Raw genomic sequence first — 24,188 nt, 5'->3', positions numbered from 1 at the left:
AGCTACCAGACCCAAATGAAGACGATTACTACAACATTAACCCCATGACATACGAGGGAGTGTTCTATCAAGAGCAACCTGATGATGATGATGTGGTTAGAAACGATGACGCTAGACCATTGGGTGATGATGATGTGGACCCAAACGTCGACGATGCACGGAATGATGGTGAGACCATTGTCAATGAAAATGACATACTTATGCTAGAAAATTTAAATGAAGACGCTGACGACGAGGAAGAGCCTCCACCTCCGTCGGACAACGAAGATGATATGATTGATAGTGATGATGAGACGGACCGAGAAAGAGGTTACAACAGTGATGATTCATATGGGTTCTAGCAGATGTACGTTTGAAGTATTTTTTCTATAGTTTAGGAATATGCCTTTTTATGCATTTTTATTAATGTGTTTATTATCATGCCTTTTCCTTCATTTCATTAATTTACTAATTGCTTTTTCTCTTTTCAATTCAGGTTCGTGGAACATGGGCAAGGGGAAGGCCGACGGCGTGGGTTTCCTACGCAAGGTCGTCGGCCTGCCTAGTCGGAGTGGTCGAGCACGTAATCCTCCCCCTCGGCTACTTGACGATGACTCCTCACAGGGAGGTCGAGGGAGAGGTTCCCCTAGAGGAGGAGGGGGCGGGGGGAGAGCCTCTAGAGGACGAGGTGCTGGGGGGAGAGCCACTACAGGGGGTCGCGGCCAGAAAGAGCGCACCCTCACCGACTTAGGGGTGTTGTCTTCGAGGCCCTCCTCTAGTGAGGTACCCTCCTCTAGTGAGGTACACTCTAGGGAGGAGGAGGAGGAGGAGGAGGAGGTGGTGGTGGAGGAGGAGGAGGAGGTGGAGGAGGAGGCAGGCGAGGAGGAGGAGGAGGAGGAGGTTGGGGAGGAGGTTGGGGAGGGGGAGGCAGGCGAGGAGGAGGGTGGTGGCGGGGATGATGGTGGTGACGGGAAGGGGGTTGACAAGAAGGGGTGGCTGCGTGGCAACGCAAAGCTACCAAAGCAGGTTCCTGCTACTGAGGAGCAGAAGTGGCTCATTGATCCCACGGGAAAAGAGTAAGTGGTTCATTATTTTGCTTGTCACATGCTTATTCCGGTTGTTATTTATTTTGCTTGTCACATGCTAATAGTTCATTCTTTTGCAGCAACTGGATATATTCTAAAGGGGTCCGTATTCCCAACGGCCTCATCACCGTCTTGCTGAAGTTATATTGGCCAGGGTTGTACTATCCTGATCCAGTCAGGCAGCCGGACCGTCGGGTTTTGGCCACAAGCTGGGACCACTAGGAAGCGGCCCACCACGCGGACCATGAGACCCATGCCAAGGCCATGATCACTACTTTCTGGGTGAGTTCTCTTCAAAAGCACAAGTCCATTCTAGTTTCATGAATGATTTAACTCATGGTCTTCCATTCTTGTTTCATGCATGATTGTAGACATTCTATCGAGTTCTTCCGGAGCACAGGGCTAGAGCGGACCAGATCGTGCTGCGCCAATGCAAGAAGAAGGCCCGCCAGATGCAGTACGAGGTGCGCTATGTGGCCATCTCCACATACTACCACGACTATCTTGGTGTGAAGATGACCAAGGAAGAAGCGCGGAGGATGGGCATTACCTTGGAGAGGCCCGAGTTCTTGGCGGTAAGTATAAAAGATTTTTCATTATGCTTTCATATATTATGCTTTCATTATGCTTTCATTACCTTGTGGTACATTATGCTTTATGATTTATGCTTCCATAACACCAATTTGGACACACCTACATGCCATTATGCTTTTATTATGTAGGTGTGTCCAAATTGGTGTTATGGAAAAGACGAGTCCTGGGCGGCATTGGTGGATCTTTGGTGTGATGAGGCTGGAGCCTGGGCGGCTATGAGAACCAAAAATAAGGCTAACCGAGGGACGGAGGGAGTACATGCTCAGGGAAACCGAAACCACTATCTCCACAAGGCAGTTAATGTATGACTAACCCCATTAAACATTCTTCTTCTTCTATTTACCATCACTTTCTTATGTATGACTAACCTCTGTTTGGTGGTGCGGGAGGAGAAACTGAAGCGGCCGCTCTCAGACATGCAGGCGTGGGAGATCGCCCATACGCGGAAGGACTCCAAGCCTGGCGAGCCCCAGTACTACGGCAAGAAGACCGCGTGGAGGAAGCAGGCCTACTCCGAAGCGTATCTGAAGTTGCATCCTGACACACCTGACCCCATTGCGGCGCCTCTGGACGATAGGGCGATGGTGAGCATGGGGCCCAAGGAGCACGGTCGGGAGGTGGTTCTCGATGCTGTGATCACTCCTAGTATCTCCTACACACAGCTTCGTCGGATCGACCCGAGCCTGAGCTAGCGCACGAGCCAGCCAGTGACCAGTACACAGTCCCTCTTTCAGGAGCAACAATCTGTAAGTATTTTCCCTCTTATCTTCATTGCTCACTTCATTTTACGCATTTAGTAGTTTTATGAGTTCCATCATGTCATACCTTAGGCCTACATGGAGTACACACGCCAGGAGACCATGGCGTGGCATCAGAGGCTTTATGAACACCAAGTGCAGAGGGATAGCCAGATGCAGCAGGCTTTTCAGGATATGGCGGGTGGTAGGTGTCCTCAGTTCCCTCCAGCACAATGCCCTCCAGCACAACCAGTGCTGATGAGCTTTGAGGAGTTTTTGGCACAGAACGCTGGCCCCTCGTCGGTTAGTTCATCCCCAATCTATTCACCCAAAGCATGTCATGCCTTTCAACACAGTCATATATCCCGTGCATATGTCTTTTCAACATCCAGGGAACATGTGGATCTACCGTTGGCGGTGGTCTTCGCAGCACTCCGGAGACACGGAGCCCGACCACTTCGATCCACGGAGGCGGAGGCGGAGATGGAGGCGGAGGCGGTCTTGGCGGTAGCGCTGCCGCTAGCAGTGACGACCTGGGCTTTGGCCGTCTTGGCGGTGACGAGCTCCGCGGTGCTCGATGATCCTTGTGTGGTGATGATGCTTGATATGACTTGTGTGTGGTGATGATCATTTAGATGACTTGTGTGCTTCTCTATATGCTTATGTTGGTTGTGATGATGTTCATTTAGAGACTTGTGTGTGATGATGCTTATGCATATATTGTTGTGATGGTGCCGGATGATATCCCGTTGTGTTTTATATGTCTATCTCATCATATATATCTGCTCATATGTGCTGCTATTTGAATTGAATTGATCTGAAAACAAACAGAAAAAAGAAAAAAAAAAGCAAAAGCAAACTATGCCGACGGCTAGGCCGTCGGCATAGGGCTAGCGTGAGCTCCCAGTAGCTGACACGTGGCACCTATGCCGACGGCCTAGCCGTCGGCTTAGTTTGAAAACTGTGCCGACGGCAGGGCCGTCGGCATAGGCGCCCACGTGCCAGCTACTGGGAGCTCTGTATGAAGGACTATGCCGACGGCCTGGCCGTCGGCGTAGTTTCAAACTATGTCGACGGCCCGGCCGTCGGCATAGCCCTGGTCCACGAGCAGCGGCTCGTCGCCCCATGGCACCCCTATGCCGACGGCCTAGCCGTCGGCATAGGTTTTGACTAAGCCGACGGCTAGGCCGTCGGCATAGGGGTGCCACGTGGCGATCAGTCACTGGGCAGACTTGACGGCGGCCGCCGTTAGGCGTGATAGTTGCCGACGGCTGGGGCCGTCGGCATAGATGTACGGCCCCCGTCGGCGTATCATATGTGCCGACGGCTTTTCTAAGCCAACGGGCTCCCTGGCTGTGCCGACGCATATGTTGCCGACGGCCCTATGCCGACGGGGGCCGTCGACATAGGTCTACCCCGACGGGACTCAGGCCTATGCCGACGGCCCTGGCCGTCGGCATAGGGGGCGATTCCGGTAGTGACCCCTCTCGGTCGCTCCATGTAGCTGGGTCCGGTCGAACCCAACCGGAGCCAGCCGCACTCTGTCCCTCTCCGCGGCATCGCCCTCGTCTCTCCAGCCGCCAACGCCGCCGCTCTCCGCGCAGACCGCCGCATCCGCCACTGCCGCCGTTCCATGGTCTTCGAGGATGAGAGCAGTGACGACATGTCCGGCGTGCAGATCTCCTCCTCCTCTGACGGGATGCATTATCAGGTCAGTGGTAGAGCTAGGGTTAGGGTTAGGTGATTTGGGGATTTGCTCTGGTTTTCTGATTTGAGGATTTGCTCTCTGTAGATTCCTGCTAGCATTGAAGACCAAGACTACAATGGCTTGGAGAATGCACCAGAGGGGCTCTGCGTGGAGCATCGGCTGCCAACTGAGCGCCGTGTAGCTTTTGAATCATTTGAGACGGGCAGGAGGTTTCTAGTTTGTGCTCAGCCTGTAAGATTCATGATTTCTTTATGTTCAATGTAATATAGTTACTAGTACTGATGATGAAGCACCTAGTTACCACTTATTAGTTTTGATGCTTCTAGTACTGATGCTCACTGCAATAGCTTAGTTGGCTATGTTCACTGTAATATATATAGTTTGAGGCAGTGTAGTTAGGAAGCAAACTGTTAGTTGATTGAGGCAGTGTAGTTGCTAAATTTTATTAGTAGTTCTGATGATTATTCATTAGTAGTTCTGATGATTATGGTTTTGATGCTTATGTTCACTGTAATATGTATAGTTTGAGGAAGTGTAGTTATGAAGCAAACTGTTAGTTGATTGTGGCAGTGTAGTTATGAAGCAAACTGTTAGTTGATTGTGGTAGTGTAGTTGCTAAATTTTAATTGAGGCAGTATAGGTTGCAGTTGAAGTAGCATTGTTTAGTTGGCCACATGTATATAATGGTAATTCTTCAGAGATTAACAATATAAGTGTTTGCTATATTGCAGGAAGCTGTCAAGTGTGGTTTCCTTGCTTGGGTTGACCCAGAGTGGCCTCCCACAATGCAAAATGCATTGTTGAAGTTTTGGAAAATGTTTGAAGACAGCAGGACTGCTAGGAGGAAGGATAACCTGGAAAATTTACTTACTATCCACCACCTTAAAGAAGAGAAAAGGAATCTGGATGCCAACTATGACAAACTAGTTGAAGATGTCCATCAACTTCTCAGTGCCCAGGAGGACAGGGCATTGGATTTCAGCTCTCTGCAAGCTAAGGAGAAGAGAGATGAGAGAGCCAGTGCATCAGTTGTGGCTGCCATGAAGAATGAGATGGAGAAGAAAGAGGCAGAGAACTTCAAGATGAAAGAGAAGTACAAAGTGGTGATGAACCTGGTAGAAGCTCAAGGCACTGTCATTAGGAACATGAAGATGAATCATTTGAAAGAGAAGGAAAAGCTAGCTGAAGGCAACAACAATTTAAAGATCCAGGTTGATGAGCTCACCAAGTCTTTGGAAAAAGTCAAAGAAGAGAATGTGCAGTTGAACCTTCACATGTCTGATCTCAAGAGGGGACATGAGAATCTGATAAAACGCAGGGATGAGGTAAAGCTCCAGCTTGCTGTTCAGTTGAAGTCACCGGAGAAGAGCCAAGAGAAGTTGAAGTTGATCCATATGACATCTTGAAGGAATGAGGTAGATGAAGATGATCTGGGTAGATGGAGCAGAGCATACCTATCATGATATAAGTTGCTTTGATAGAAGGCTTTGCTAATCTTTTGTGAAGGGTGGTTTAGTTAAGTGTAATGTATGGATGTAGTAGTTGTGAACAATGTTGAACTCCACTATGCTATGGTCTTTAGCTAATGTTGTAAGAATCTAGTAATTATGGCTTTAAGAATCTATGGTTATTTAGCTAATGTTGTAAGAATCAATGTTGAACTCCAGTATGTATGCTATGTTGAACTCCTCAAATTATATCTCCTCTTGAACCTCTGGCCAAATGCTCAAGTTAGATGTTTTTTTGAAAAGAAAGGGGCAATATATTCATTTAGGTCCATCTAAATTCTTGATTCTTGTTAGTATTCAAGCATTCAAGTTTAGCTTCTATTTCTTCTGAGCCCTTCTGAGCTTGGCAGAATTATACGCTAAAAACAGTCAAATTAGAGCATGACCGTTGCTTGAATTTGGGTCTCTGCAGGTTAAATCTCCTGTAGTCTGTGGAATATCCTCTCTTGGGTATGATCATATGGAAATTCTTGGTTGGTCATGAAACTGGCAATTAAAATACCCCTTTTATTAGGAAAATTAGTTTCAAGAGGGTCCAGAGAGTAGCTGCCAGAGACAGAGAAAAGCAAAGATCTGAACTGCCCTATTACAAGTTTCAAGAGGGTCCAGCTAGGAGGGGTACATAACCAGGTAACAGACTAGATACAGAATAAGCTAAGATAGCAGGCTAGATAGCAGGCTCAACATCAGGCCCCTGGTAGCAGCATCACCACGAGTACTCCATCACTGCCTGATCGATGGGTCGTCGCTGCGTCTGAACCGGTCGGGGCAGCCGATCTACTGGCGGCGCGGGGGCCAAACGGTCCCCGGCGGGATGTTGGCGATTCCCTCCCACGATGGTGGCCTGATGTTGAGCCTCGAAGGATTCGCCGTCCTGAAGTTCTTCCAGCGGGCGGCCTGCCGCGGATCCGGTGACTCCGCCTCCTGGATCGCCCAAAACAGTAGCTCCACATCGTCGGAGCCGTCGTCGCCGATGAAGCGCGCACACTCGAGGAAGTTCGCATGGCGGAGGATGTGCATGTAAATCTCCCCCACTCGTCGCGGTCGGGGAAGCGCTCTCGTACCACCCGACGCATCTCGCGGCGGGCCTCTGACGAGTTCGGGTCGATCTCGGGCAGCTGAGCCACTGCGGGGGATGGAAGTGCCCGTGGCTCCGCTACCCGCGCCGCCGGCATAAGCCGACGAACCCGTACGCCGCGTTGATGCGCTCCAGCCATGCAGATACTCAGATGGGGATCTGGGCCGGGGAGGACTGAGATGTGGGGGTGGGTGGGAGGTGGAGTTGGCTTTAATGGCGGTCTCGTCGCTTCAACCGAGGGGGAGGGGGCGGGGAGGGGGAGGGCGGACTCAGGGCGGGAGGGGGAGATGGCCAAATGCTCAATAAAATCGCACATTACAGCAACACAAACGCTGACATGGCCACTGTCAACAGGGATTGCATTGAGTGGTGGCCCTGGTTATTAAAGCAATGCACGCGGCGAACAGGAGAGAACGGTTGAGTGAAATTTGTGCATTTGGGGGAAAAACTAGGGTTACGCGAGGGCGGAGGCGATTCCTGAGCGGGCCCATGGCGGAGGCGATCTCGCAGGCGATGGCGGCGGAGTCAATGTCGATGTCGTGGTCTTTGGGTCGTTCTCAGGCTCCCAGCTTCCGTCGAGCCTCTGGAAGGAGAGGGGATCAATCGAGATCGCCGGTGCCCTACCGTGAGAGCCCGATGGCCTATGAGCCGGAGAAGCTATGCTGGTGCAGGCCGCGTAGAAAGGCGCCCAGATGGATCTCATGGAGCCGCCAGAACCCAGGCAGGCGGTACTACGCCTGCGTGGATGCCATGGTAAGTTTCATTTTAGTTCTACTTTTCTGTTCATTACATCAGATCCCCTCTCAAACCCTGATTTCTGTTGGTACATCATGGTGGTTGTGGCTTCGTTGAATGGCATGATGATCCTCTGCCTAAGTTTTGGAGTGATTTGATTGGAGATTTGCGAGATGAAGTGCGTAGGCTGAGAGGTGAAACTGGCGTTGGTGTGTTTGAAGATGACTGTGGAGTTGTGGCCTTGCCTGAAGCTCAAAGAGGAAGAGAGGTGGTGGCTTTGGAAGATCAGCTCAGGGAGAAAACTGCAGAGCTAGATGCGGTGAAGGCCAAATATCATAATGTTGTCTTTCTTTTTATTGTCTTTGTGGTAGGTTTGGTGACAGCCAAGATGCTGCTTCAGAGCTAGATGTTGGTTCAGTTATATGCTGCTACAGTTAGTGTCAGTGGTTTTGGCACTGAAGCTTGTTTTGGCAGTGAAGATGCTAGTAGTGGTCAAGTTTATCCTTGTACGTTAGTGTCAGGTTGATCCTTGTTAAGGAGAGATGCAAGTTAGTGTCAGTTGTGGTCAGGTTGATCTTTGCAACTTACTGTCAGGTGTTATTAGTTAGTGTCTTTGTAAACAATATTTGGTATGTTCATCTAAGTAATGAAGTATGTGGCCATTGTGGCAGTATCATCCAATACATGCATGGTTTCTTGACACATGTGCATTGTGTTGTTTCACAGAAATCACATGAGCATGGTTTCTTGACACATGTACATGCATGGTTTCTTGACACATGGGCATTGCCAAATGACTCAACTTAGTTCACAACAGACTCAACTTAGTTCACAATAGACTAAAGTAGCAATCCATTAGAACATACATCAGTTTTGTAGCACCACTTAGACTAAAGTACCAACATTCATTCACTCAGAAGTTACCACTAGCAGTAAAGAATGACATCAAAGGAGTATAATTCCCTGTGGCACTTGAAGGAGCACGAGAAGTAGAAGGACCAAAAGATGAAGCTCCTTCAGCAAATCTTGGGGCAGTGAAAGGCCTTGCAAATCTTGCACTTGCACTGGCTGACCCTCTAGCAGTTCTTGAAGTAGATCTTGCACTAGCAGATCTTGCATAAGTAGTTCTTGCAGAAGCAGACCTTGCTGGTGGCTGCTGTGATCCTGATGGAGTATCTTCATTCCTTGATCTTGCAGGTGCCTTGCAAACATACAAAGAAACATGATAGTTTAGGGTTCAGGTTTAGCACAAAAAACATAGAAGGAAAGAAGACCAAATAAAAAGTACAATTCATAAGGGTTTACCACATGCTTGTTTTTCCTCAAAGCCAACTCTGGTCTCAACTGTTGCTTGCAGTTGGTGTACCTATGGCCCTGGAGCCCACAGTTGCTGCATGTTATAGTGGCCATTCTTGAACTATCCTTGGGTTTTGGAACCTCAAATTTTCCCTTTATTCTCTTCTCTTTCCTTCTTCCCTTCTTCACATGAAATTTGGGTGGCTCTATGTCTGGTCCACTTGTCCTTGTCCAATCATGTTCACCAGGAACTGGATATATCATTGGTTCATATGCAGCAAGGTAAAAAGGTTTTTTGAAGAATTTGCAGACATAGTCCTCTGGAAATCTTTTTGCCTTGTTAATTGCTGATATTGCATGGTTGCATGGTATGCCTGACAGGTCCCACTTTCTGCAGCCACATGTATAGATTTCCAAGTTTACAGCATGTGTTTGCTGCCCACTGGTCACTTGCCAAAGATTTACACCAGCTTGAATAGGTTTGCAGAATCTGGCCCTTTCCTTTTCCACCTCAAGCTTCTCAGCATAATGTGGTGTGATCTCCCACAAAGATGCCTTTCCCCTCTCTCTGTTATTATGACACCTCACCATCTGCTTGTCCTTGATACCATCAATCATACTCCTAATAGGTTTTTTCCTAAAATCTAGGATGTACTTGTTGAACACCTCAGACAGGTTGTTAACAACCAAGTCTATCTTGCAGTTAGTGTCAAAAGCATGCCTAGCCCATGTGTGCTTAGGTATTCCACTTAGCCACTTCCAAGCTTCCTCACTCTCATTTTTTAAGTCATTCATGGCAATGTTAAACTTGTGCTGGTTGTAAGCATAGCTGGCATTATCCATACATTTCTTAAGATCTTCCCCCCTAAACCCAGCATTCTGGAAATTTGCATAGAGGTGTCTAAGGCAAAATCTTTGATGACAGTTTGGAAAAACCTGGTTTACTGCATTTAGTAACCCCTGTTCACATAGCATGCTAGTCTTAGCTGAAGTACTGTTACATCTAGAACATAACATGCTAATGCAGAAGAACATAAAAGCAATAACATAACAGAAAGATGCGTGCATACCTTCTGTCTATCAGACATGATAGTGTAAGGCCCAAATTTGCCAACTTCTCCTCCTAGACATATCTTCAGTTGGTGTAGAAACCAACACCAGTTAGCTGTGTCCTCTTGTCCAACAACAGCAAATGCAAGTGGGAAAATATTATTATTCCCATCTCTTCCAGTGGCAGCTAGGATTTGAGCACCAGTGGTGAGCTTAATAAAGCATCCATCAACACCTATTGTTGTAACCAAACAATAATTTAAACTTTTAGAAAGCATTACTAAACAATATATTTAAGTATAAAGAACTATAAAGCACCACTACATCCATTGAGAAAGAAGTATAAAGCATTACTAACCAATAAATGGTCTGCATCCATTGAGAAATCCCTCCCTTGCTCCATTTATGCACAAGAACATAGCATGAAACCTTGGTCCTGGATGTGGTATTTTTGAAGTTGGTCTTGGAGTAACTGTTGCAACTATAACTCTACTACCAGGGTTTGTATCTATGATGGTCTGAGCATAATCCCTAAGTCTGGGATACTGAATCTTGTGCTCTCCTAGCACAGCTTCTACAGCAAGGTTTTTGGCCCTATAGGCCATGTGCCTTGGCACATCAACACCATACTTCTCATTGCAGTTGTCAATTAGAGTGTGTATGCTGGTGCTTGGATCAGACCTGAACAATGACTCATAGGTCTTTGCAAGCCACTTGGCATTGATCCTTGATGACTCAGTGCTGGTAGGGCAAGTGTGCTCCAGCCTCATCTTCTTAATAGCAAAAGTCTTCTCCCCTTTGATAACTGCAGCAACTATGCAAAACTGGCAGTGCTCTTGCTTACAACAGGCAATGATCCTTTGGTCTGAATTCATGTGATACCTGAAGTCTCTGGCCTGTGTGATGTGCAAGCTCAACAAAGCATCCCTGAATTGCTGTTGATTCTTGAAGCACATGCACAGACATAACTGCTGATGTGGTTGCTCAAGTTTGTCATTGTACCAGATCCTTGGTTTCCTTTTCTTGGCCCTACTCTTCCTCCCTTTAGGTAGAACAAAGGACATTGGCCCATGTCCATCATCATCATCATCAAACAGCAACCCATCATCTTCTTCATCTGATGAAGGAATGAAATCAGGTTGCACCTCCTCCAACACACTTGAATGTGTCCTAGTAGTAGGGCCTCTCCTAACTGCCAGCTTCTTCCTCTTTTTTGAAGGTTTTTGCATTGGTGCTTCTTCTGTTGCAACAACATTGACCTCATCCTCTTTCTCCTTCTCCTGCTCCTCCTCCTCCATCTCAAACAAGTCCTCAACCTCAGTGTCACCCTCATAATGTAATTGTTCCTCTTCTGAATCCTCATCATCTTCATCTGAATCTTCATCTTCAACTTCTTGCTCTGCTAGTCTGTTCCCCTCAATTATCTCTGTGTCTTCAATTATCCTGTACTTCTCCATGTAGAAAGGATTGTTATCACTGTCATATGCAGCAGCCTCAGAGTCATAACTGTTATTATGTTCCTCCTCTAGCACTGCCTCTTCCTCCATTACAGCTTTGAGCTTCTCCTTACTTAAACTTATGCTCTCTTGTGTGCACTGACTATGAAAAACAACACCTAGTTGATCAACAGCAAGAACTGCAGGCTCACTAAGATCATACACAACAGGTGGTCTATACAATATAGTTGCTAAATTTTCTTCTCTCCTCTGACAGACATTGTTGTAGTTTGATCTCACTAAATCTGCTTCCATCTGACATACAAAAGGTGATGTTGCCCTCACTAGCAAATTCAGAACTAAACTATGCTCATATTCCTTCTTAAGTTGCTGCAGTTTGATGTTTGTGTCAATTAACTCTAACCCATGCTCTCTTTCCTCTCCACTGCCTAAATTCTTCGTGTGATACAATTCATCAGAGAAAGAATAACCTTGTGTGTGCATCAGTGCATATAAGTTCAGAAATGTAACATCTGAACTGCATATCTTCCTATCCAGATTGTGTTGTACATCAAAATGAAGACGAACATCCCAAACAGCATCATCCAAACTACAATTGACAGCCCAAATTTATACTGTCATCACCAACACTAACCCTAGGCCCCTGTTTTGGAAAATACAGAAAGAAGCAGAAGCAGAGAAGAGAACGACTTACAGCACGCCGCCAGCAGCTCCATTGGTCCACTGATGGCTACTAGTAGGGTGGGCCACCCATATCTCTGCCAGCTTCACCCTGTCCTCCATGGACAGCGCGGGCTCCTCCTCCAAATCCTCGTCGTCTGCGCTGGAGTCGTATGAACTGGAGCCGTCAACGTCGTCCAGACCTAAGTGGTCATCGGGGCCGAGGCCAGGAAGGTCCCCGTACCCGCCCGCGCCGTCGACGCCGCCGGGAGTCGCCGCCGCCATCGCCTGAGAGGGGAGAGGAAGACGAGGGCGGGGGGGGGGGGGGAGAGGAAACTAGGGTTCGTCGCGTATGGGTTCGACCGGACCGGACCAAGCTACTTGGTTCGACCGAGCTGGCTGGGACGAGTGACCGCGCGGGTGGGAGTGTGGGTGCGGGTGCGCGCGGGTAGGCCACCGTGGCATCTGACAAGTGGGCCCGGTCGGTCAGATACGTGCTCAATACGAGTTTATACGGCTATCAGACCGTTTTGCAACACTTAGGTTTAGAGTTGGCACTGCATGGCAAAAAAATGACTAGTGGTACTGATTCGTCACAACGTGCTAAAGTGTGGTAGTGTCTTGCAATTAACTCATGGTAGATTGACAGTGCACACACGAGAGGTGCTGCGGAAGCTGGGAATTTTCCTTCCATTCTGCTGCTCTTCTGGCCACTAGTATTGAACCCTTTGTGTATGTCGGATATACTCTTTAGATAAGGTCGTGCGTACGATGCAAGTCAAAGAGGGCGGTTGTTCCGGAGATTTGGCCACACCAGATATATTGCACTTCACACATGATGGGAATGCATGTCGCAAGGCAAGTAACAAGGAGGAATAAAGTGATCACTCTCAACAAGTGGCAGGCTGCAGCATAGAAAATGTGTTATGAGGTCACTCTGTGTCGTGAAGCACCTGTAATTCAGTATCTGGTTAAGCAAGCTAGGTGCCTAGGTAGATCCTGAATTCTAGGCTACGTTGCTAGGCACCTTCCTCGGTTCTTGCCTTCCGAGTGCTGATCGACACAGTGATGTCACTGCTGAATAATGTTCCAAATTACGTCCACATTTTGGTCTCTCCATGCAAGAAAACAATAGCGTACGATTATCATCCTACTACTATACTGTATTTCCTTAACTAATCTTGCTAGCGGTTTGGCAGTGGTTTCGCCAGATGATTTGGGTCGTGACTCGTGAGTTCGGTGAAGAATCGGATTAGAATACTCGTGGAAAACCGGTGCCAAAAGTTAGGCCTTCGTTCGATGAAACATGACCGAACACACGGCACCATCGCTCTTGTAGCTCCTGTGCTGCTTCTGATCCTTTTTTAATTTTTGAACACGCAAGACCTTTGCGTATTGATTCATTAAGAATGGAGCAACGTTTACAATATGTCAAATCCGGTTACAGAGGGTCACAGAGGGGGCTTCTGAAGTTCTGAATGTGAGTGCTCATCACCATATTGCCGGGAGTTCGTTCGTTGTCAAATTTTCCACGGGACTCTAGACCGTGGCTCACCGGCCATTTCTTCCCGTGGAAAACCACACGTTGCCTTCCCGTTCAGACTGCCACCTGATCCACTAGAAGAGCCCGTGAAGGAGAGCCTGCATCTGCCCGCCTAGCAACTAAGCTAGACTGAGTAGGCGAGTAGCCGAGCCGTGCACACATACCCGGCCATGGCGGCGTCTAGTCATCTGCCATGGTCGTCTTTGTTCATTGGTGCCAAAATGTGTCTATCTTATGACTGTTTGTTGAGTAAATAGGCAATTTCTCGATTAAATTAATCCACGAGTAAATCACTAGCATGGTATTGACACAAATAAACACATACTGATATTCAGTCAAGTTAGCACATACTACGCTAATTGCAGAAAGATCTACGTATAACGCTAGCATGGCTAAAACAGAAAACAACAGGAGCGGGATAAACGAGTTATACCCTCCAGTAGGTCATGCGGAGGCCGCGGCTTTGGTGGCAGCAACGGCGTCCTCGGCGGCCTTCTTGTCGGCTTCAGCTTTCTCGGCGGCGGCACATTCGGCGTCGGTGGACATCGTGATGATGAAGGCGACGCGGATGTAGAGGAAGTAGACGATCGGAAGCGAGCAGTCGCGTAATTGCTGCCCAAAAACCTATTCGCCCCTCACCCCGTACAGGAACCAGAAGGGCGTGGTTTTGGAGACCTGCTCTCCCGTCGATCGTGTACGCGGCGGACGGGATGGAGTCACCGGCGGCAACAACAGCAAAGGAACGACAATGGGCGTGCTCGTGGAGCAGATGTGATCTGCTCGTGGCGGCTAGGGTTAGGAGACACCGCACTTATATAGGCGCAGCCGCGTGGAGAGACGTGGGCTCGACCCACGTCCGAGTCCGTGACAGCCCACGATCTGACGTCTCAGATCGTGGCCCAGCTGTCAGAGAACTCTCCGTTAGTGACTGGCAAAAATAAGTGCGTAGGTGTGAGCTCGGCTCAGCTCAATCCCGCGTCGCGTCGTGGCGAGGCGGACGGCGGAGAAGAAGTGCGCGAGGGCCTCTTCTCTTCTCAATCTCCAATAGCATGTACAAGAGAAACCCTTATAAGGAGGTCCAACTCCTCTTCCATTTTCAGGGTAGGACTAAACTTCTCACTACACCTAGTGCCATATAACCCACATGAGTTCTTAGAGATTTTTTAGAAATTACTATATGAACCTAGAGCCCATCTCAAATTTCAGCACTGTTCAACCCGAACCCATCCCTCTCTGGCTCTCTCTGTCTTTTAGGACTAGCTCAACATAGCAGCACGGGGTGAAACAAGTCTCGTGCATGGTACCGTTGATTGATAGCAGCCGGCTCCACGCCGCCATGGTTAGGGGATTGGCAGGTACTTAGCCACGACACCGTACATCAGGCGGAGAGCAGCAATGGATTGTGCGTGCGGCGAATGGCCAGGGGAAGGTGAGGTAGACAGCCATGTTGAAAGTGTATATACTGAAAGAAGACACATCTCGCATGTTGCAATATCTCGTCTGTTGGAGCATCTCCAAGAGCTGCCCTACTTTAGGGCAGCAAAAATTGCTTGGAGTAAAATATAGAGCACAACAAAATCCTCGTCTCCAATGGCTACTCTAAACTCGAACCCTTATTACAGGCGTTAGATGTTACTATCTATATAAAAGAATGTTTAAACACAAAATTTATAATACATAATATAATATTAATAGGCCAAAAATCATCGAAAACAAAAAGATACACGGCATATTAGACCTGTGAATGACATCACTTTTAGTAAGGCACAACCAGTAGGTCTTTCTAACCTGGACTAAACTCTTACCTTAATGAATCCAGCAATCCTTTTTCTTGTTAGCAAGCACAAAAGTTAGAATTTTTCAAATGAAAAACCCATTGAAGAGAAATAATAATGTTGCCTATTTATATGTAATCCTTTTGCACAATAATTGTATGTGCTCATCTAATTGCAGGCAGAAAAAACTTATGCATACAAATATCGAGAAGTGCCTCTTTTCATACGGATCTTATACATACTTCGAACCATGATCACACACGAATATGAATATATAACATACAAATATCAAGTATCAACAGACAGAATTAACCGGTTCAATGTAGTAGTTTCGATACTCGCTGGGTTTCAAATGTCAAGAGCTTAGATGAATATCCAAGATTTTATTATGTTTATGAATAATAGATTGTGTTTTCCTATGTTTTCTTCAATGGTCATGCCTAAGAGCATCTCCAAAGGCCGCACGAAACGACGCGCGCGTGCAGTAAACGCAACCTTTAGCGCGCGCGGGGCGTTTTGCCGCGCTCCAGCGACGGCGGGAAAACCACGCGCGCGGAAACCGCTTGCGCGCGTGCGCGAAGAGGCGCTAGCTCGTGCGCCATCTTTTGCACGCCGCTTCCGGCGCGCCTATAAAGTGCGGCGCACCCCACGCGCCTCTCCACGTCTCCTCTTCTCCTCTTCCTCTCTCTCTCTGCCACGCGCCGCTCCAGCGCCCCCACACCAACGCGCCTCCGCCGCCCCGGCGCCCCGCCACCGGCGCGCCGCCATGCCGCCGCGCCACCGAGGAGCGTCCGGCTACCGCGGCGTCCGCCTGCGCCCAACGGCGGCTACTACGTGGAGATACGCTCCGGCGATCTCTGACTCGGCCTCGGCACGTACGGGACGGCGCGCGAGGCCGGCCGCGCGTACAACGCGGCGGCATGGCGCCTAGGCCGGCCACGCGGCCAGATGAACTTCCAGGATGTCTACACGCTCCAGCAAGCGATTGACCGTGCCCCGCCGCCGCGTCTGAACACGGCACAAGACCGTGCGGAGCACGCCGAGCGGCAGCGCCGCCTTCTCGTCGCCCAGGAGGACGAGCGGGTCATAGCGGAGTGGCGGCGCCGCCACCCGGAGGACGTCGCCTACAAGCAGTCCTACTGGGCAAGGCGTCGCGAGGAGGACACGCGAAGGCGCCGCGAGGCGCGGTTGGACAGGCGTCGGCGCAAGGCGTTGGCGAACGCGCAGTCCGATCTTGTTGAAGCAGGTGGGCAGTCGTTCTTCACGCCGGATGATGATCGGTGGTTGGACATCTGGCTGGATACCTCGGACGACACCGCCGAGGAGGATGACGATAGTGATGATAGCGATTTAGACTAGTTTTTTTATGCAATCTATCTCGTGTTTTATTATGCAATCTATGTTTCCGATGTAAAATACCTTTGTATCGTTAAAATCTATACAATCTATCTATTTTCCAATAGCCTAGAATGAGCGCGCGCGCTGCTTTTTTGCGCGCTGCTGAAGCGGCGCGCGTGCGCTGCATTTTAGCGTGGCTGCTGGAGCGGGCGCAACGCGCCGCGCCAAACCAGCCGATGCGTGCGCGGTATATGTGTTTTTGGCGAACGCGCGTGTTGGAGATGCTCTAACGTCCTTACAACTTATCCTTATTAAGATGTGCTAGTTTTTGCAAAGACGAAGAAAGAAGAAGCAGAAAAATGAGTTTTCCCGCCAAAAAATAAACATTATGTTAAATCAGTCAAGAACGAAGGTGAAGTTTTTTGAAAAAGAACCGATGACACATGGCATCATATTATACCTTCCCTTTTTTTCTCCTGGTGGATATGGAAGAGGGGCCGGCGGTATGGATACACCGTCCCGGTTCTGTACCTTTTTCGTTTTGACCGTTCTAGTCCCGTACTTGACCACCCAAAAAATCCAAGCACGAGGAGAAGCCGAGGTGTTCCTGGAAGAAGAAGAAGAACGCCTCCGACTGTCAGCATTGCTTGTCTTATCCTAAAACACTGCCGGCGTTTCTCTCCGGCAGGTAGCTGCTGCCACACCCTTCTCCAGGTTAAAAATCAAAAGCACACCATCACAGTCTTCGTCGAGCACAAATCTTCGCCGGTGACTTTTTTCACATGGAAAACGCATCGCACGAAGTACATTATTCCCTTGTGCAAGGGAGCCACCGAGACTAGATCCGGCAGCCGGTACATCGGGGTCGTCGCTTCGGTAAACACGGCGTGCATGCGTACGTAACGGAATTCTCTTGTAGGGAGACCTGCGTTTTCTCAGGGTGCATGCATGCCAGTCCCTTTGTGCACCAACTGATATGTCCATCAGCTAGCTACTGTTTGTTTTGCCCGGCCTGGTGATTGATTCGGCGAGGCAGGGTTAGCTTTGCGTAGAATCTTCCTCCGTTGCCCGCGTTCACAAGCATTTAGCAGTTCGTCTATGGTTTCGTGCATGGGCAAGTAGAACATCAGCAACGATATTTCACCATCGGCCCCGTCTCCCGTCGTCGTCGAGTGTCGACGTCGTCAGTCATTTCCTTTGAGACAAGGAATGTAATGCCATCGTTTCTGGGTTTACAAAACTCTCTGCCTTAATTACTCAACATGACCAGCGGCTCACAATTGACTTTAATTCACCATTTTCACCCTCTACTTCGTTGGCCAGAATTACTCAACATGACCAGCGGCTCCAGCTGTGCCAGTCCCCACATATTCAAACTAAAAAAACGTGTACCAAGTTCAATTGTTCCACTCCGTTTCATATTCAGCTCCAAGAACACAAAGGAAACAATATCCTCAACTAGCTTGGCACCTGGCACCAGCAGCAAAAGTCAAGAGTTCGTTTTACTTTCTACTTACAAAATGCCACCGCCCCCGCGCGGCGACCGTGGGGAACCCTTGTGCCGCCAAGCCCTCGGCTCCCTCTCTCACCTCTCCTGCCCGCCGCTGCCGGGGCGCGCCGCCAGGCAAAGCCCGGTTGGCATCGGCGGCGGCGGGATCTCTTCTCCCCACAGCGGTCGGACCTGGCGCGGGTGGCGTTCAGCGGCGGTTGACGGCGGGGCGTGCCGGCGAGGACTCGGGGGGTGACGGCAGGTGCTGCATCCCCCTGGTGGTCGCGTGGGGGGCCGTTCGGGACGCTCCTATGGTGCTCGTGGTCGATCTGTTTTAGATCTGACCGTCGGTGCCTCGGGCGGCGAGGGAATCTCGGGGCGACGACCTCTATCGGTGGCGCGCGGTGCGGCCTGCCTAGCGGGCGACACCCGCGGGTGTAGATGGGGGGCCTTCCACGACTGCGTGGGCGACGTGGAGACAGCGGTGCTACGGCGGCTCCTCGATGGCCGACCGGAGTTCCATGGGAGGCGTCTTCTCCGACTCGATCTACTCCGGTTCGTGCTGGCTACGGTAGCAACTACGGTCGACACCAATACTGCCTGGATGGATCTGGCGGGTGGGCATGGATCCGGGGGAAACTCCAGGCTGGCGTGGCAGCCACAGCAAACTCGACGCCCTCGGCGCCGATTCCCTTCCTGGAGGCTTCGGTGTGGATCATACGCCCCCCACCTCTGCCATGAGGGCAGGCGTAAGCCTCAGTTCCTCTCTTTGGGTGACGATGGCACTTTGATGTCATGTTCCTTCCTGAAGGCGTCAGCTGGGGACTGCTCAGGGTGGTGGAGTTGCTGGTAGTTCGGAGTCGATGGGAGATGGCATGTAGGTGGAGCGGTGTGGCATCAAACGTATCGTCGACGGTGGGTCTTGGCGGCATGGCGCAGTGAAGACTCGGCGTCTGATGCACGAAGATGGACTCACACAGGAGGAGAAAGCTGTCTGGCGTCATGGTGGCGTTGATAGCAGAGAGGCTTGGCAAGGTCAGTGCATCAATTCTGCTCTGAGGATGGACCGATGGAAGATGGAGGTGACGACCCTTACAGCGTGCGGAGCTCACTAGGAGTGTCCCAGACCGGTACGGGACCCAATCCAGGTAGTGGCTTGGATGGGACACCCGGCTTTAGATATTAGATTTTGGTGCGATGTCTATTTGGTATTTGGCCCGGACATTCGGCACACCTTCATCAAGGGGATAGGAGTAGCAACAACGTTGCCAAGATGATGGCTTCAGGCTTATTGATGCATCACCTTATATGGTCTTTATGAATAATTAATAATATGGCTGCATGCATCGTCCAGATGCAGAGACTGAGGGTACATCCTCCTTTTCTAAAAAAATTATCCATTGAAATGCCACAAAGGACTTCCTTTAAGGTCTAAGATCAGAATAACCTAACGATCATGATTTATCACTCACCTCGATCGTTAATTGTTTGATTATTTTGTTGGGACAAGTCAATGGCTTCAAACATCGGACAAGCCTTAGACCTACCTAACTACTGCCTTTGTAAAGAAATATAAAAGCGTATAAAAGGCCTTTTGTTGCGAGTATTTAATAAAAAACTACCACAATTCATCGAACCGTGCCTACAGACTACCACTTTACAAATTTATATCAAAACTACCACTTTTTCACTAATCTTTGACTAAAAATTACCATGTATGAAAAGTGGTCTATTCGACTCGTTTAAACTCGATTATGACAGGGTTGGCCCACACATCAGAATTGAAAAAGTCAGCACCGTTAAGTTTGACCATCAACATATGAGGCCCACATGTCATTTCTATCTCCTTCCTCTAAAATTCCCCATGGAGGAAGAGCAGGGGTTGTCCCTGTCTCCGGCGGCGAATGATGGCAAGAGGGACGGTGGATACCAGCCGTCGCCAGCCACTCTGGCGACATCAGCTCCGCCATGGACGCTAGTAGCAGGCCGCTCTGGCGGTTGCAGAACGTGGCCATCGATAGCTGCTCCGTGCCAGCATTCACCATTACGTTGTGCTCCACGCATCCGCACGTCGCGTGGTTCCGAACCCGCAGGAAGCTTCGGGAGAACCTCTAGAGGCGATGAAACTGCAGAGGAGGCATGCGGGTCACCGTAGAAAGAGATCAAGACGGTGGCGGCCTTCACCGGAGGCGGAGAAGATGAAGTACTCTGGCGGGGCGACTGCATCTGGAGGAGACGACGCGACCTTCAGGCGAGGCGAGCGACCAGAAGGCAGCTTGGGGCCTCCCCGCAACGCGACCTGCACACACGGAGAGCGACCGGGCGGCGGCCTGGGGCCTCCCCGCGGCGGCCTGGGCCTCGCCGCTGCGCGACCTGCAAGTGAGGCGAGCCACCGGGTGGCGGCCTAGGGTCTCCCCACGGCGCATCTCAGACGGCAGTACTTCGGCGACGCGGCCGCCAACGTCCTGACCACAGCGATGCGAGCAAGAAAGGGGAGTCGGCTTGCGATTTGGGTAGGGTAGGGATGGGTTAGTGGGTTGTTATGATTAGATGGGACACTGACCACTGGGCCTGCACGGTTAGATTAGCCTAACTAGTAATTTGTATATTCATGATTAGATGGGACATTGACCACTAGGCCCTACATGTCGTAACGATCGATGTGACGGTCAACGCTTATGTGTCGGCCAACCTTGTCATAATCGAGTTTAACTTCGGCCAAATCAGTCGCTGGTGCTTTTTTAAAGGATTTGTGAAAAAGTGGTAGGCTTTGACATAAATTTATAAAGTGGTAGTTTGTAAACACGGTTTCATGAATTGTGGTAGTTTTTTGTTAAATACTCCTTTTGCTGCACTTGTAGGGATTGATCAACAAGCTAGAGTTTCAAGTCATCACTTCTTTATACTTAGCACATCTAGTCATTAGATTTAATCGATGTCGTTACATGATTGGAGGTAAAACCATTCGTGTATACTTCCATCTCAGCTCTAGAAGGCCGCAGGCCAGTCTCAAGGTGCTTGAGCTAGCTAGCTCCATCACATTTCTTTTGAAGTCCAAGCTCCGTCACCTTTCAACTCTGCACAAACAACTTCCTACCCCAACTAATAAGGTATCAGAGAGGGACATGACAATGCATCTATGGGATGATGTTACATTCATAAAATGCAAGTCTGGTAGATCATTAGATCACCCTTAATTAATATCTCGAGCTTTCCAATTATATTGGTTGGGACTGTAACATTTTCTAAATTGAGTCCTCTACATATGTTGATTCCGCTAGGGTGCAAATAGTTTAACAAAATGAATTATGTTCGCTTGTTCATCTATATTTCTGACAAAGCAACATGCTGGGTGTTTTATTTTGTAAAGTCACTACCATGGATTTAGGAGTGAATTACAAATAACCACCACATCTGCGGCATCTTTGCGAAAAACCACCAGGTCACTAATCTTTTGCAAAAATCACCGCAGATTCGGTAAACATTTTGCAAATAGCACTGATCAGGTGATTTGACTCATTTGATCACTTTCTGACAAGTGGGATCAGATTGTAAGGAACTGACTTGGCATAACATTTACACACACACCCTTAGATCTAAAAAGAAAAAGCAATCAACCCCTCCCTCCGTTCGCTGCCTGCAGGACGCCTCCGTGGCTGCTCCGCCTGCTCCGGCGACGGCATCCTCACTAGAGAAGGGCATCAGCGGCACCCTCAGCTCGGTGGCGACGGGAGTGCTCGGCCCCGCGGCTGCTTGACGCCGTGCAAGCAGCGGCAGCATCTCGGCGCCGCTCATCCCTGGCTCGACGCCGTGCCAGAAGCAGTAGCTTAGAGCAGTTGGGGATGCCGTGTGGTGCACCACCACCAGGGGCTAGGCGTGGCTCTCTTGGACGGGGGCTCCACGATGGCATCCTCCTCCTCCTCCTCGCGGTGGCCGCGCCACCGCTCTGCACCGCACAGAGCCCCATCTCGCAGCCCCCGTCGCCCGGCGCGCCAACCGCGTCCCTGCTCCTCCGCCCCGACGCCAACGGATCCGCCTCCCCTTCCATAGCCCCTCCATGGGGTCCCTTGACGAGGACAAGGCGCCGGTGGCATCCCCTCCCGTGCCCACCGAGACGTCCCAGCTCCATTCCCCCCGCTATGGCCCCCTCCTCCACGCACTCGCCGGCGCCGTCTCGTCCCTGCACTCCGCCGCTGCGCCCGCCCCCCGCCCCTGCCGCCGACAAGGACGGAGACGACGACGACGCCGATTACAGCAAGAAGAAGGGCCAGGCCCCAGCAGGTTAGGGCAGCGCCGATGGGTTAGGTGAGGTGGCCGAGGGAGCGGTGGGTAAGGAGAAAGAGGGCCGCGACGCGGTGGCTCGCCGGTAGGGTAGAGGATGCACGGGGGGGCGCCGGAGTGGAGCCGGGGTCGCGCAGCTCGGGGCCTCTCCCGATCCAGGCGGGATCGAGGCAGGGGGGAGGAGGGTCTGATTGCTTTTTCTTTTTACAATTCAGGGGTGTGTATGTCAAAACTTTGCCAAGTCATCTCCTTACAATCTGGTCCCACTTGTTAGAAAGTGATCAAATGAGCCAAATCACTTGATCGGCGCTATTTGCAAAATGTTTACCGAATCCGCGGTGATTTTTGCAGAAGATTAGTGACCTGGTGGTTTTCCACAAATGACGCCTCAAATGTGGTGGTTTTTTGCAATTCACTCTCGATTTAGTACAATTTTTTGATTAAATCAATTTAGCACAATGAATTATTATTATGTTACCAAACACATTTAGTGGTCATCAAACGAGATGCACCATGTCATGTTAGACTGTGGCCATAATGTCAAAAATTATCCAATAGTTAAGTGTTGTTCTATTCAAAATGGTATCCCTACTGCTAATGGAGTAGTTGGTAGTCTCGCTTCCAGTTTTTTTGTCCCACCTCTTATGGTTTTTTTCGTACCTTCTCCCACCTTCGCTGGTTTTTTTCGTAGATTTTTTTTCGTCCCCTCCCCCACTTCATTGGTTTATTTTCGCGTCACCCTCTCACATAACGAAAGAAATCTGAACATATCAGAACTTTCCATACTGGTGTAAGTTATTTAGTAATGTAGAATCAATGTCAGGACCGGATTTTCGGGATATTAATTTCCCAAAACGGCCCTTGTGCTCACCAGCCCCAGGATTACTGTTAGCTGATGAGACACCAACTTGTTACAGAAACTCCAAGCAAAATACAAAATATGAAGTACAAGACCATTCTGGCCTATGGGTACAACAATTGGTTTCTAGTGGTTGATGGCGGAAGCGGTTTGCAGATCATCAGCGTCTATGGGACTCCATTTCCCACATGAACAGCTGACCAGGATAACTCCTATCTTCACGAGGCTGCTATCTCCATTGCGTAGGTTCCGGGGCTGTCATCACAACGCTCCTGTCCACGCAAGAAATCTGGCCAAGGCAGTAGCCAGGGACAAGCAAGTAAGTACTTTGAATGTACTCGCAAACATTAAGAACACAGGTATAATAAGCCACTGAAAATCATGCTTTAAAATATTCTATGATCACTTCGTCAGTTATGAAATAAGGTTCATGATGCACGCAAGTAGATCATTTAAATAAATCACGAGTAAACAATCAGGGTGTAAAAATATAAAGCACCGATCGGGTGTCTGAAGCGACGCCTCGAAAGGATAATAATATGAAGCATGCCTCAGTCGGGCGTTTGAGCGACACCACATAAAGGGCTTATATACAAAAGGAATAACAAGCATGCCACAATCGGGCGTCGGTGCGACACCACATAAAGGGCTTATAAGTAAATGAAATAACGGACATGCCACAGTCGGGCGTCTGTGCGACACCACATAAAGGGCTTATAAGTAAATGAAATAACAAACATGCCACAGTCGGGCGTCTGAGCGATGCCACAAAAAGGGCTTATATATAAACATATTTACAGTGAATATCCAGGAGGTAGTACCGTCCCAGGGATATTCATTATTTCAAACAATGCAAACGGTTAGTCCACAATGATAATAATCATAACCATCATATACTACAAGTCATAATCAATATTCTGGTTTAGTAGTTTCTCCTCCGAAGACCGACACTAAGACCGACGCTTGACCCATCCCAGACTGTAGTCCTTAACCATGGACACGGCTATTCGAATAGG

The 24,188-nt window shown here is 49.4% G+C and overlaps 3 protein-coding genes and 1 pseudogene across 3 annotated transcripts; 3 read left to right on the top strand and 1 right to left on the bottom strand.

Annotated features, from left to right (window-relative positions):
• Positions 1 to 4,888: 4,888 nt before the first annotated feature.
• Positions 4,889 to 5,517, top strand: LOC147986631 (uncharacterized; annotated as a pseudogene).
• Positions 5,518 to 7,223: 1,706 nt separating this feature from the next.
• LOC147986630 (uncharacterized) lies at positions 7,224 to 7,830 on the top strand. Its single transcript, XM_087542091.1, has 2 exons — positions 7,224 to 7,442; positions 7,519 to 7,830. Exons 1-2 carry the CDS (start codon positions 7,224 to 7,226, stop codon positions 7,828 to 7,830), a joined length of 531 nt encoding a protein of 176 aa, XP_087398217.1.
• Positions 7,831 to 8,337: 507 nt separating this feature from the next.
• LOC147986629 (uncharacterized) lies at positions 8,338 to 12,172 on the bottom strand. Its single transcript, XM_087542090.1, has 4 exons — positions 11,922 to 12,172; positions 10,373 to 11,816; positions 8,730 to 8,798; positions 8,338 to 8,625 (listed from the first exon to the last, which is right to left on the bottom strand). The coding sequence occupies exons 1-4, from the start codon at positions 12,170 to 12,172 to the stop codon at positions 8,338 to 8,340; spliced, it is 2,052 nt and encodes a 683-aa protein (XP_087398216.1).
• Positions 12,173 to 16,153: 3,981 nt separating this feature from the next.
• LOC147986628 (uncharacterized) lies at positions 16,154 to 16,564 on the top strand. Its single transcript, XM_087542089.1, has one exon. It carries the CDS (start codon positions 16,154 to 16,156, stop codon positions 16,562 to 16,564), a length of 411 nt encoding a protein of 136 aa, XP_087398215.1.
• Positions 16,565 to 24,188: the final 7,624 nt, after the last annotated feature.

This window comes from Triticum urartu, chromosome 2A (assembly GCF_056163025.1).
Source record: "Triticum urartu cultivar PI428250 chromosome 2A, HENAU_Tu73, whole genome shotgun sequence".
Taxonomy (NCBI): domain Eukaryota; kingdom Viridiplantae; phylum Streptophyta; class Magnoliopsida; order Poales; family Poaceae; genus Triticum; species Triticum urartu.
Note: the sequence above shows the minus strand (reverse complement) of the source record. Positions and strands in the feature narration are given on the sequence as shown.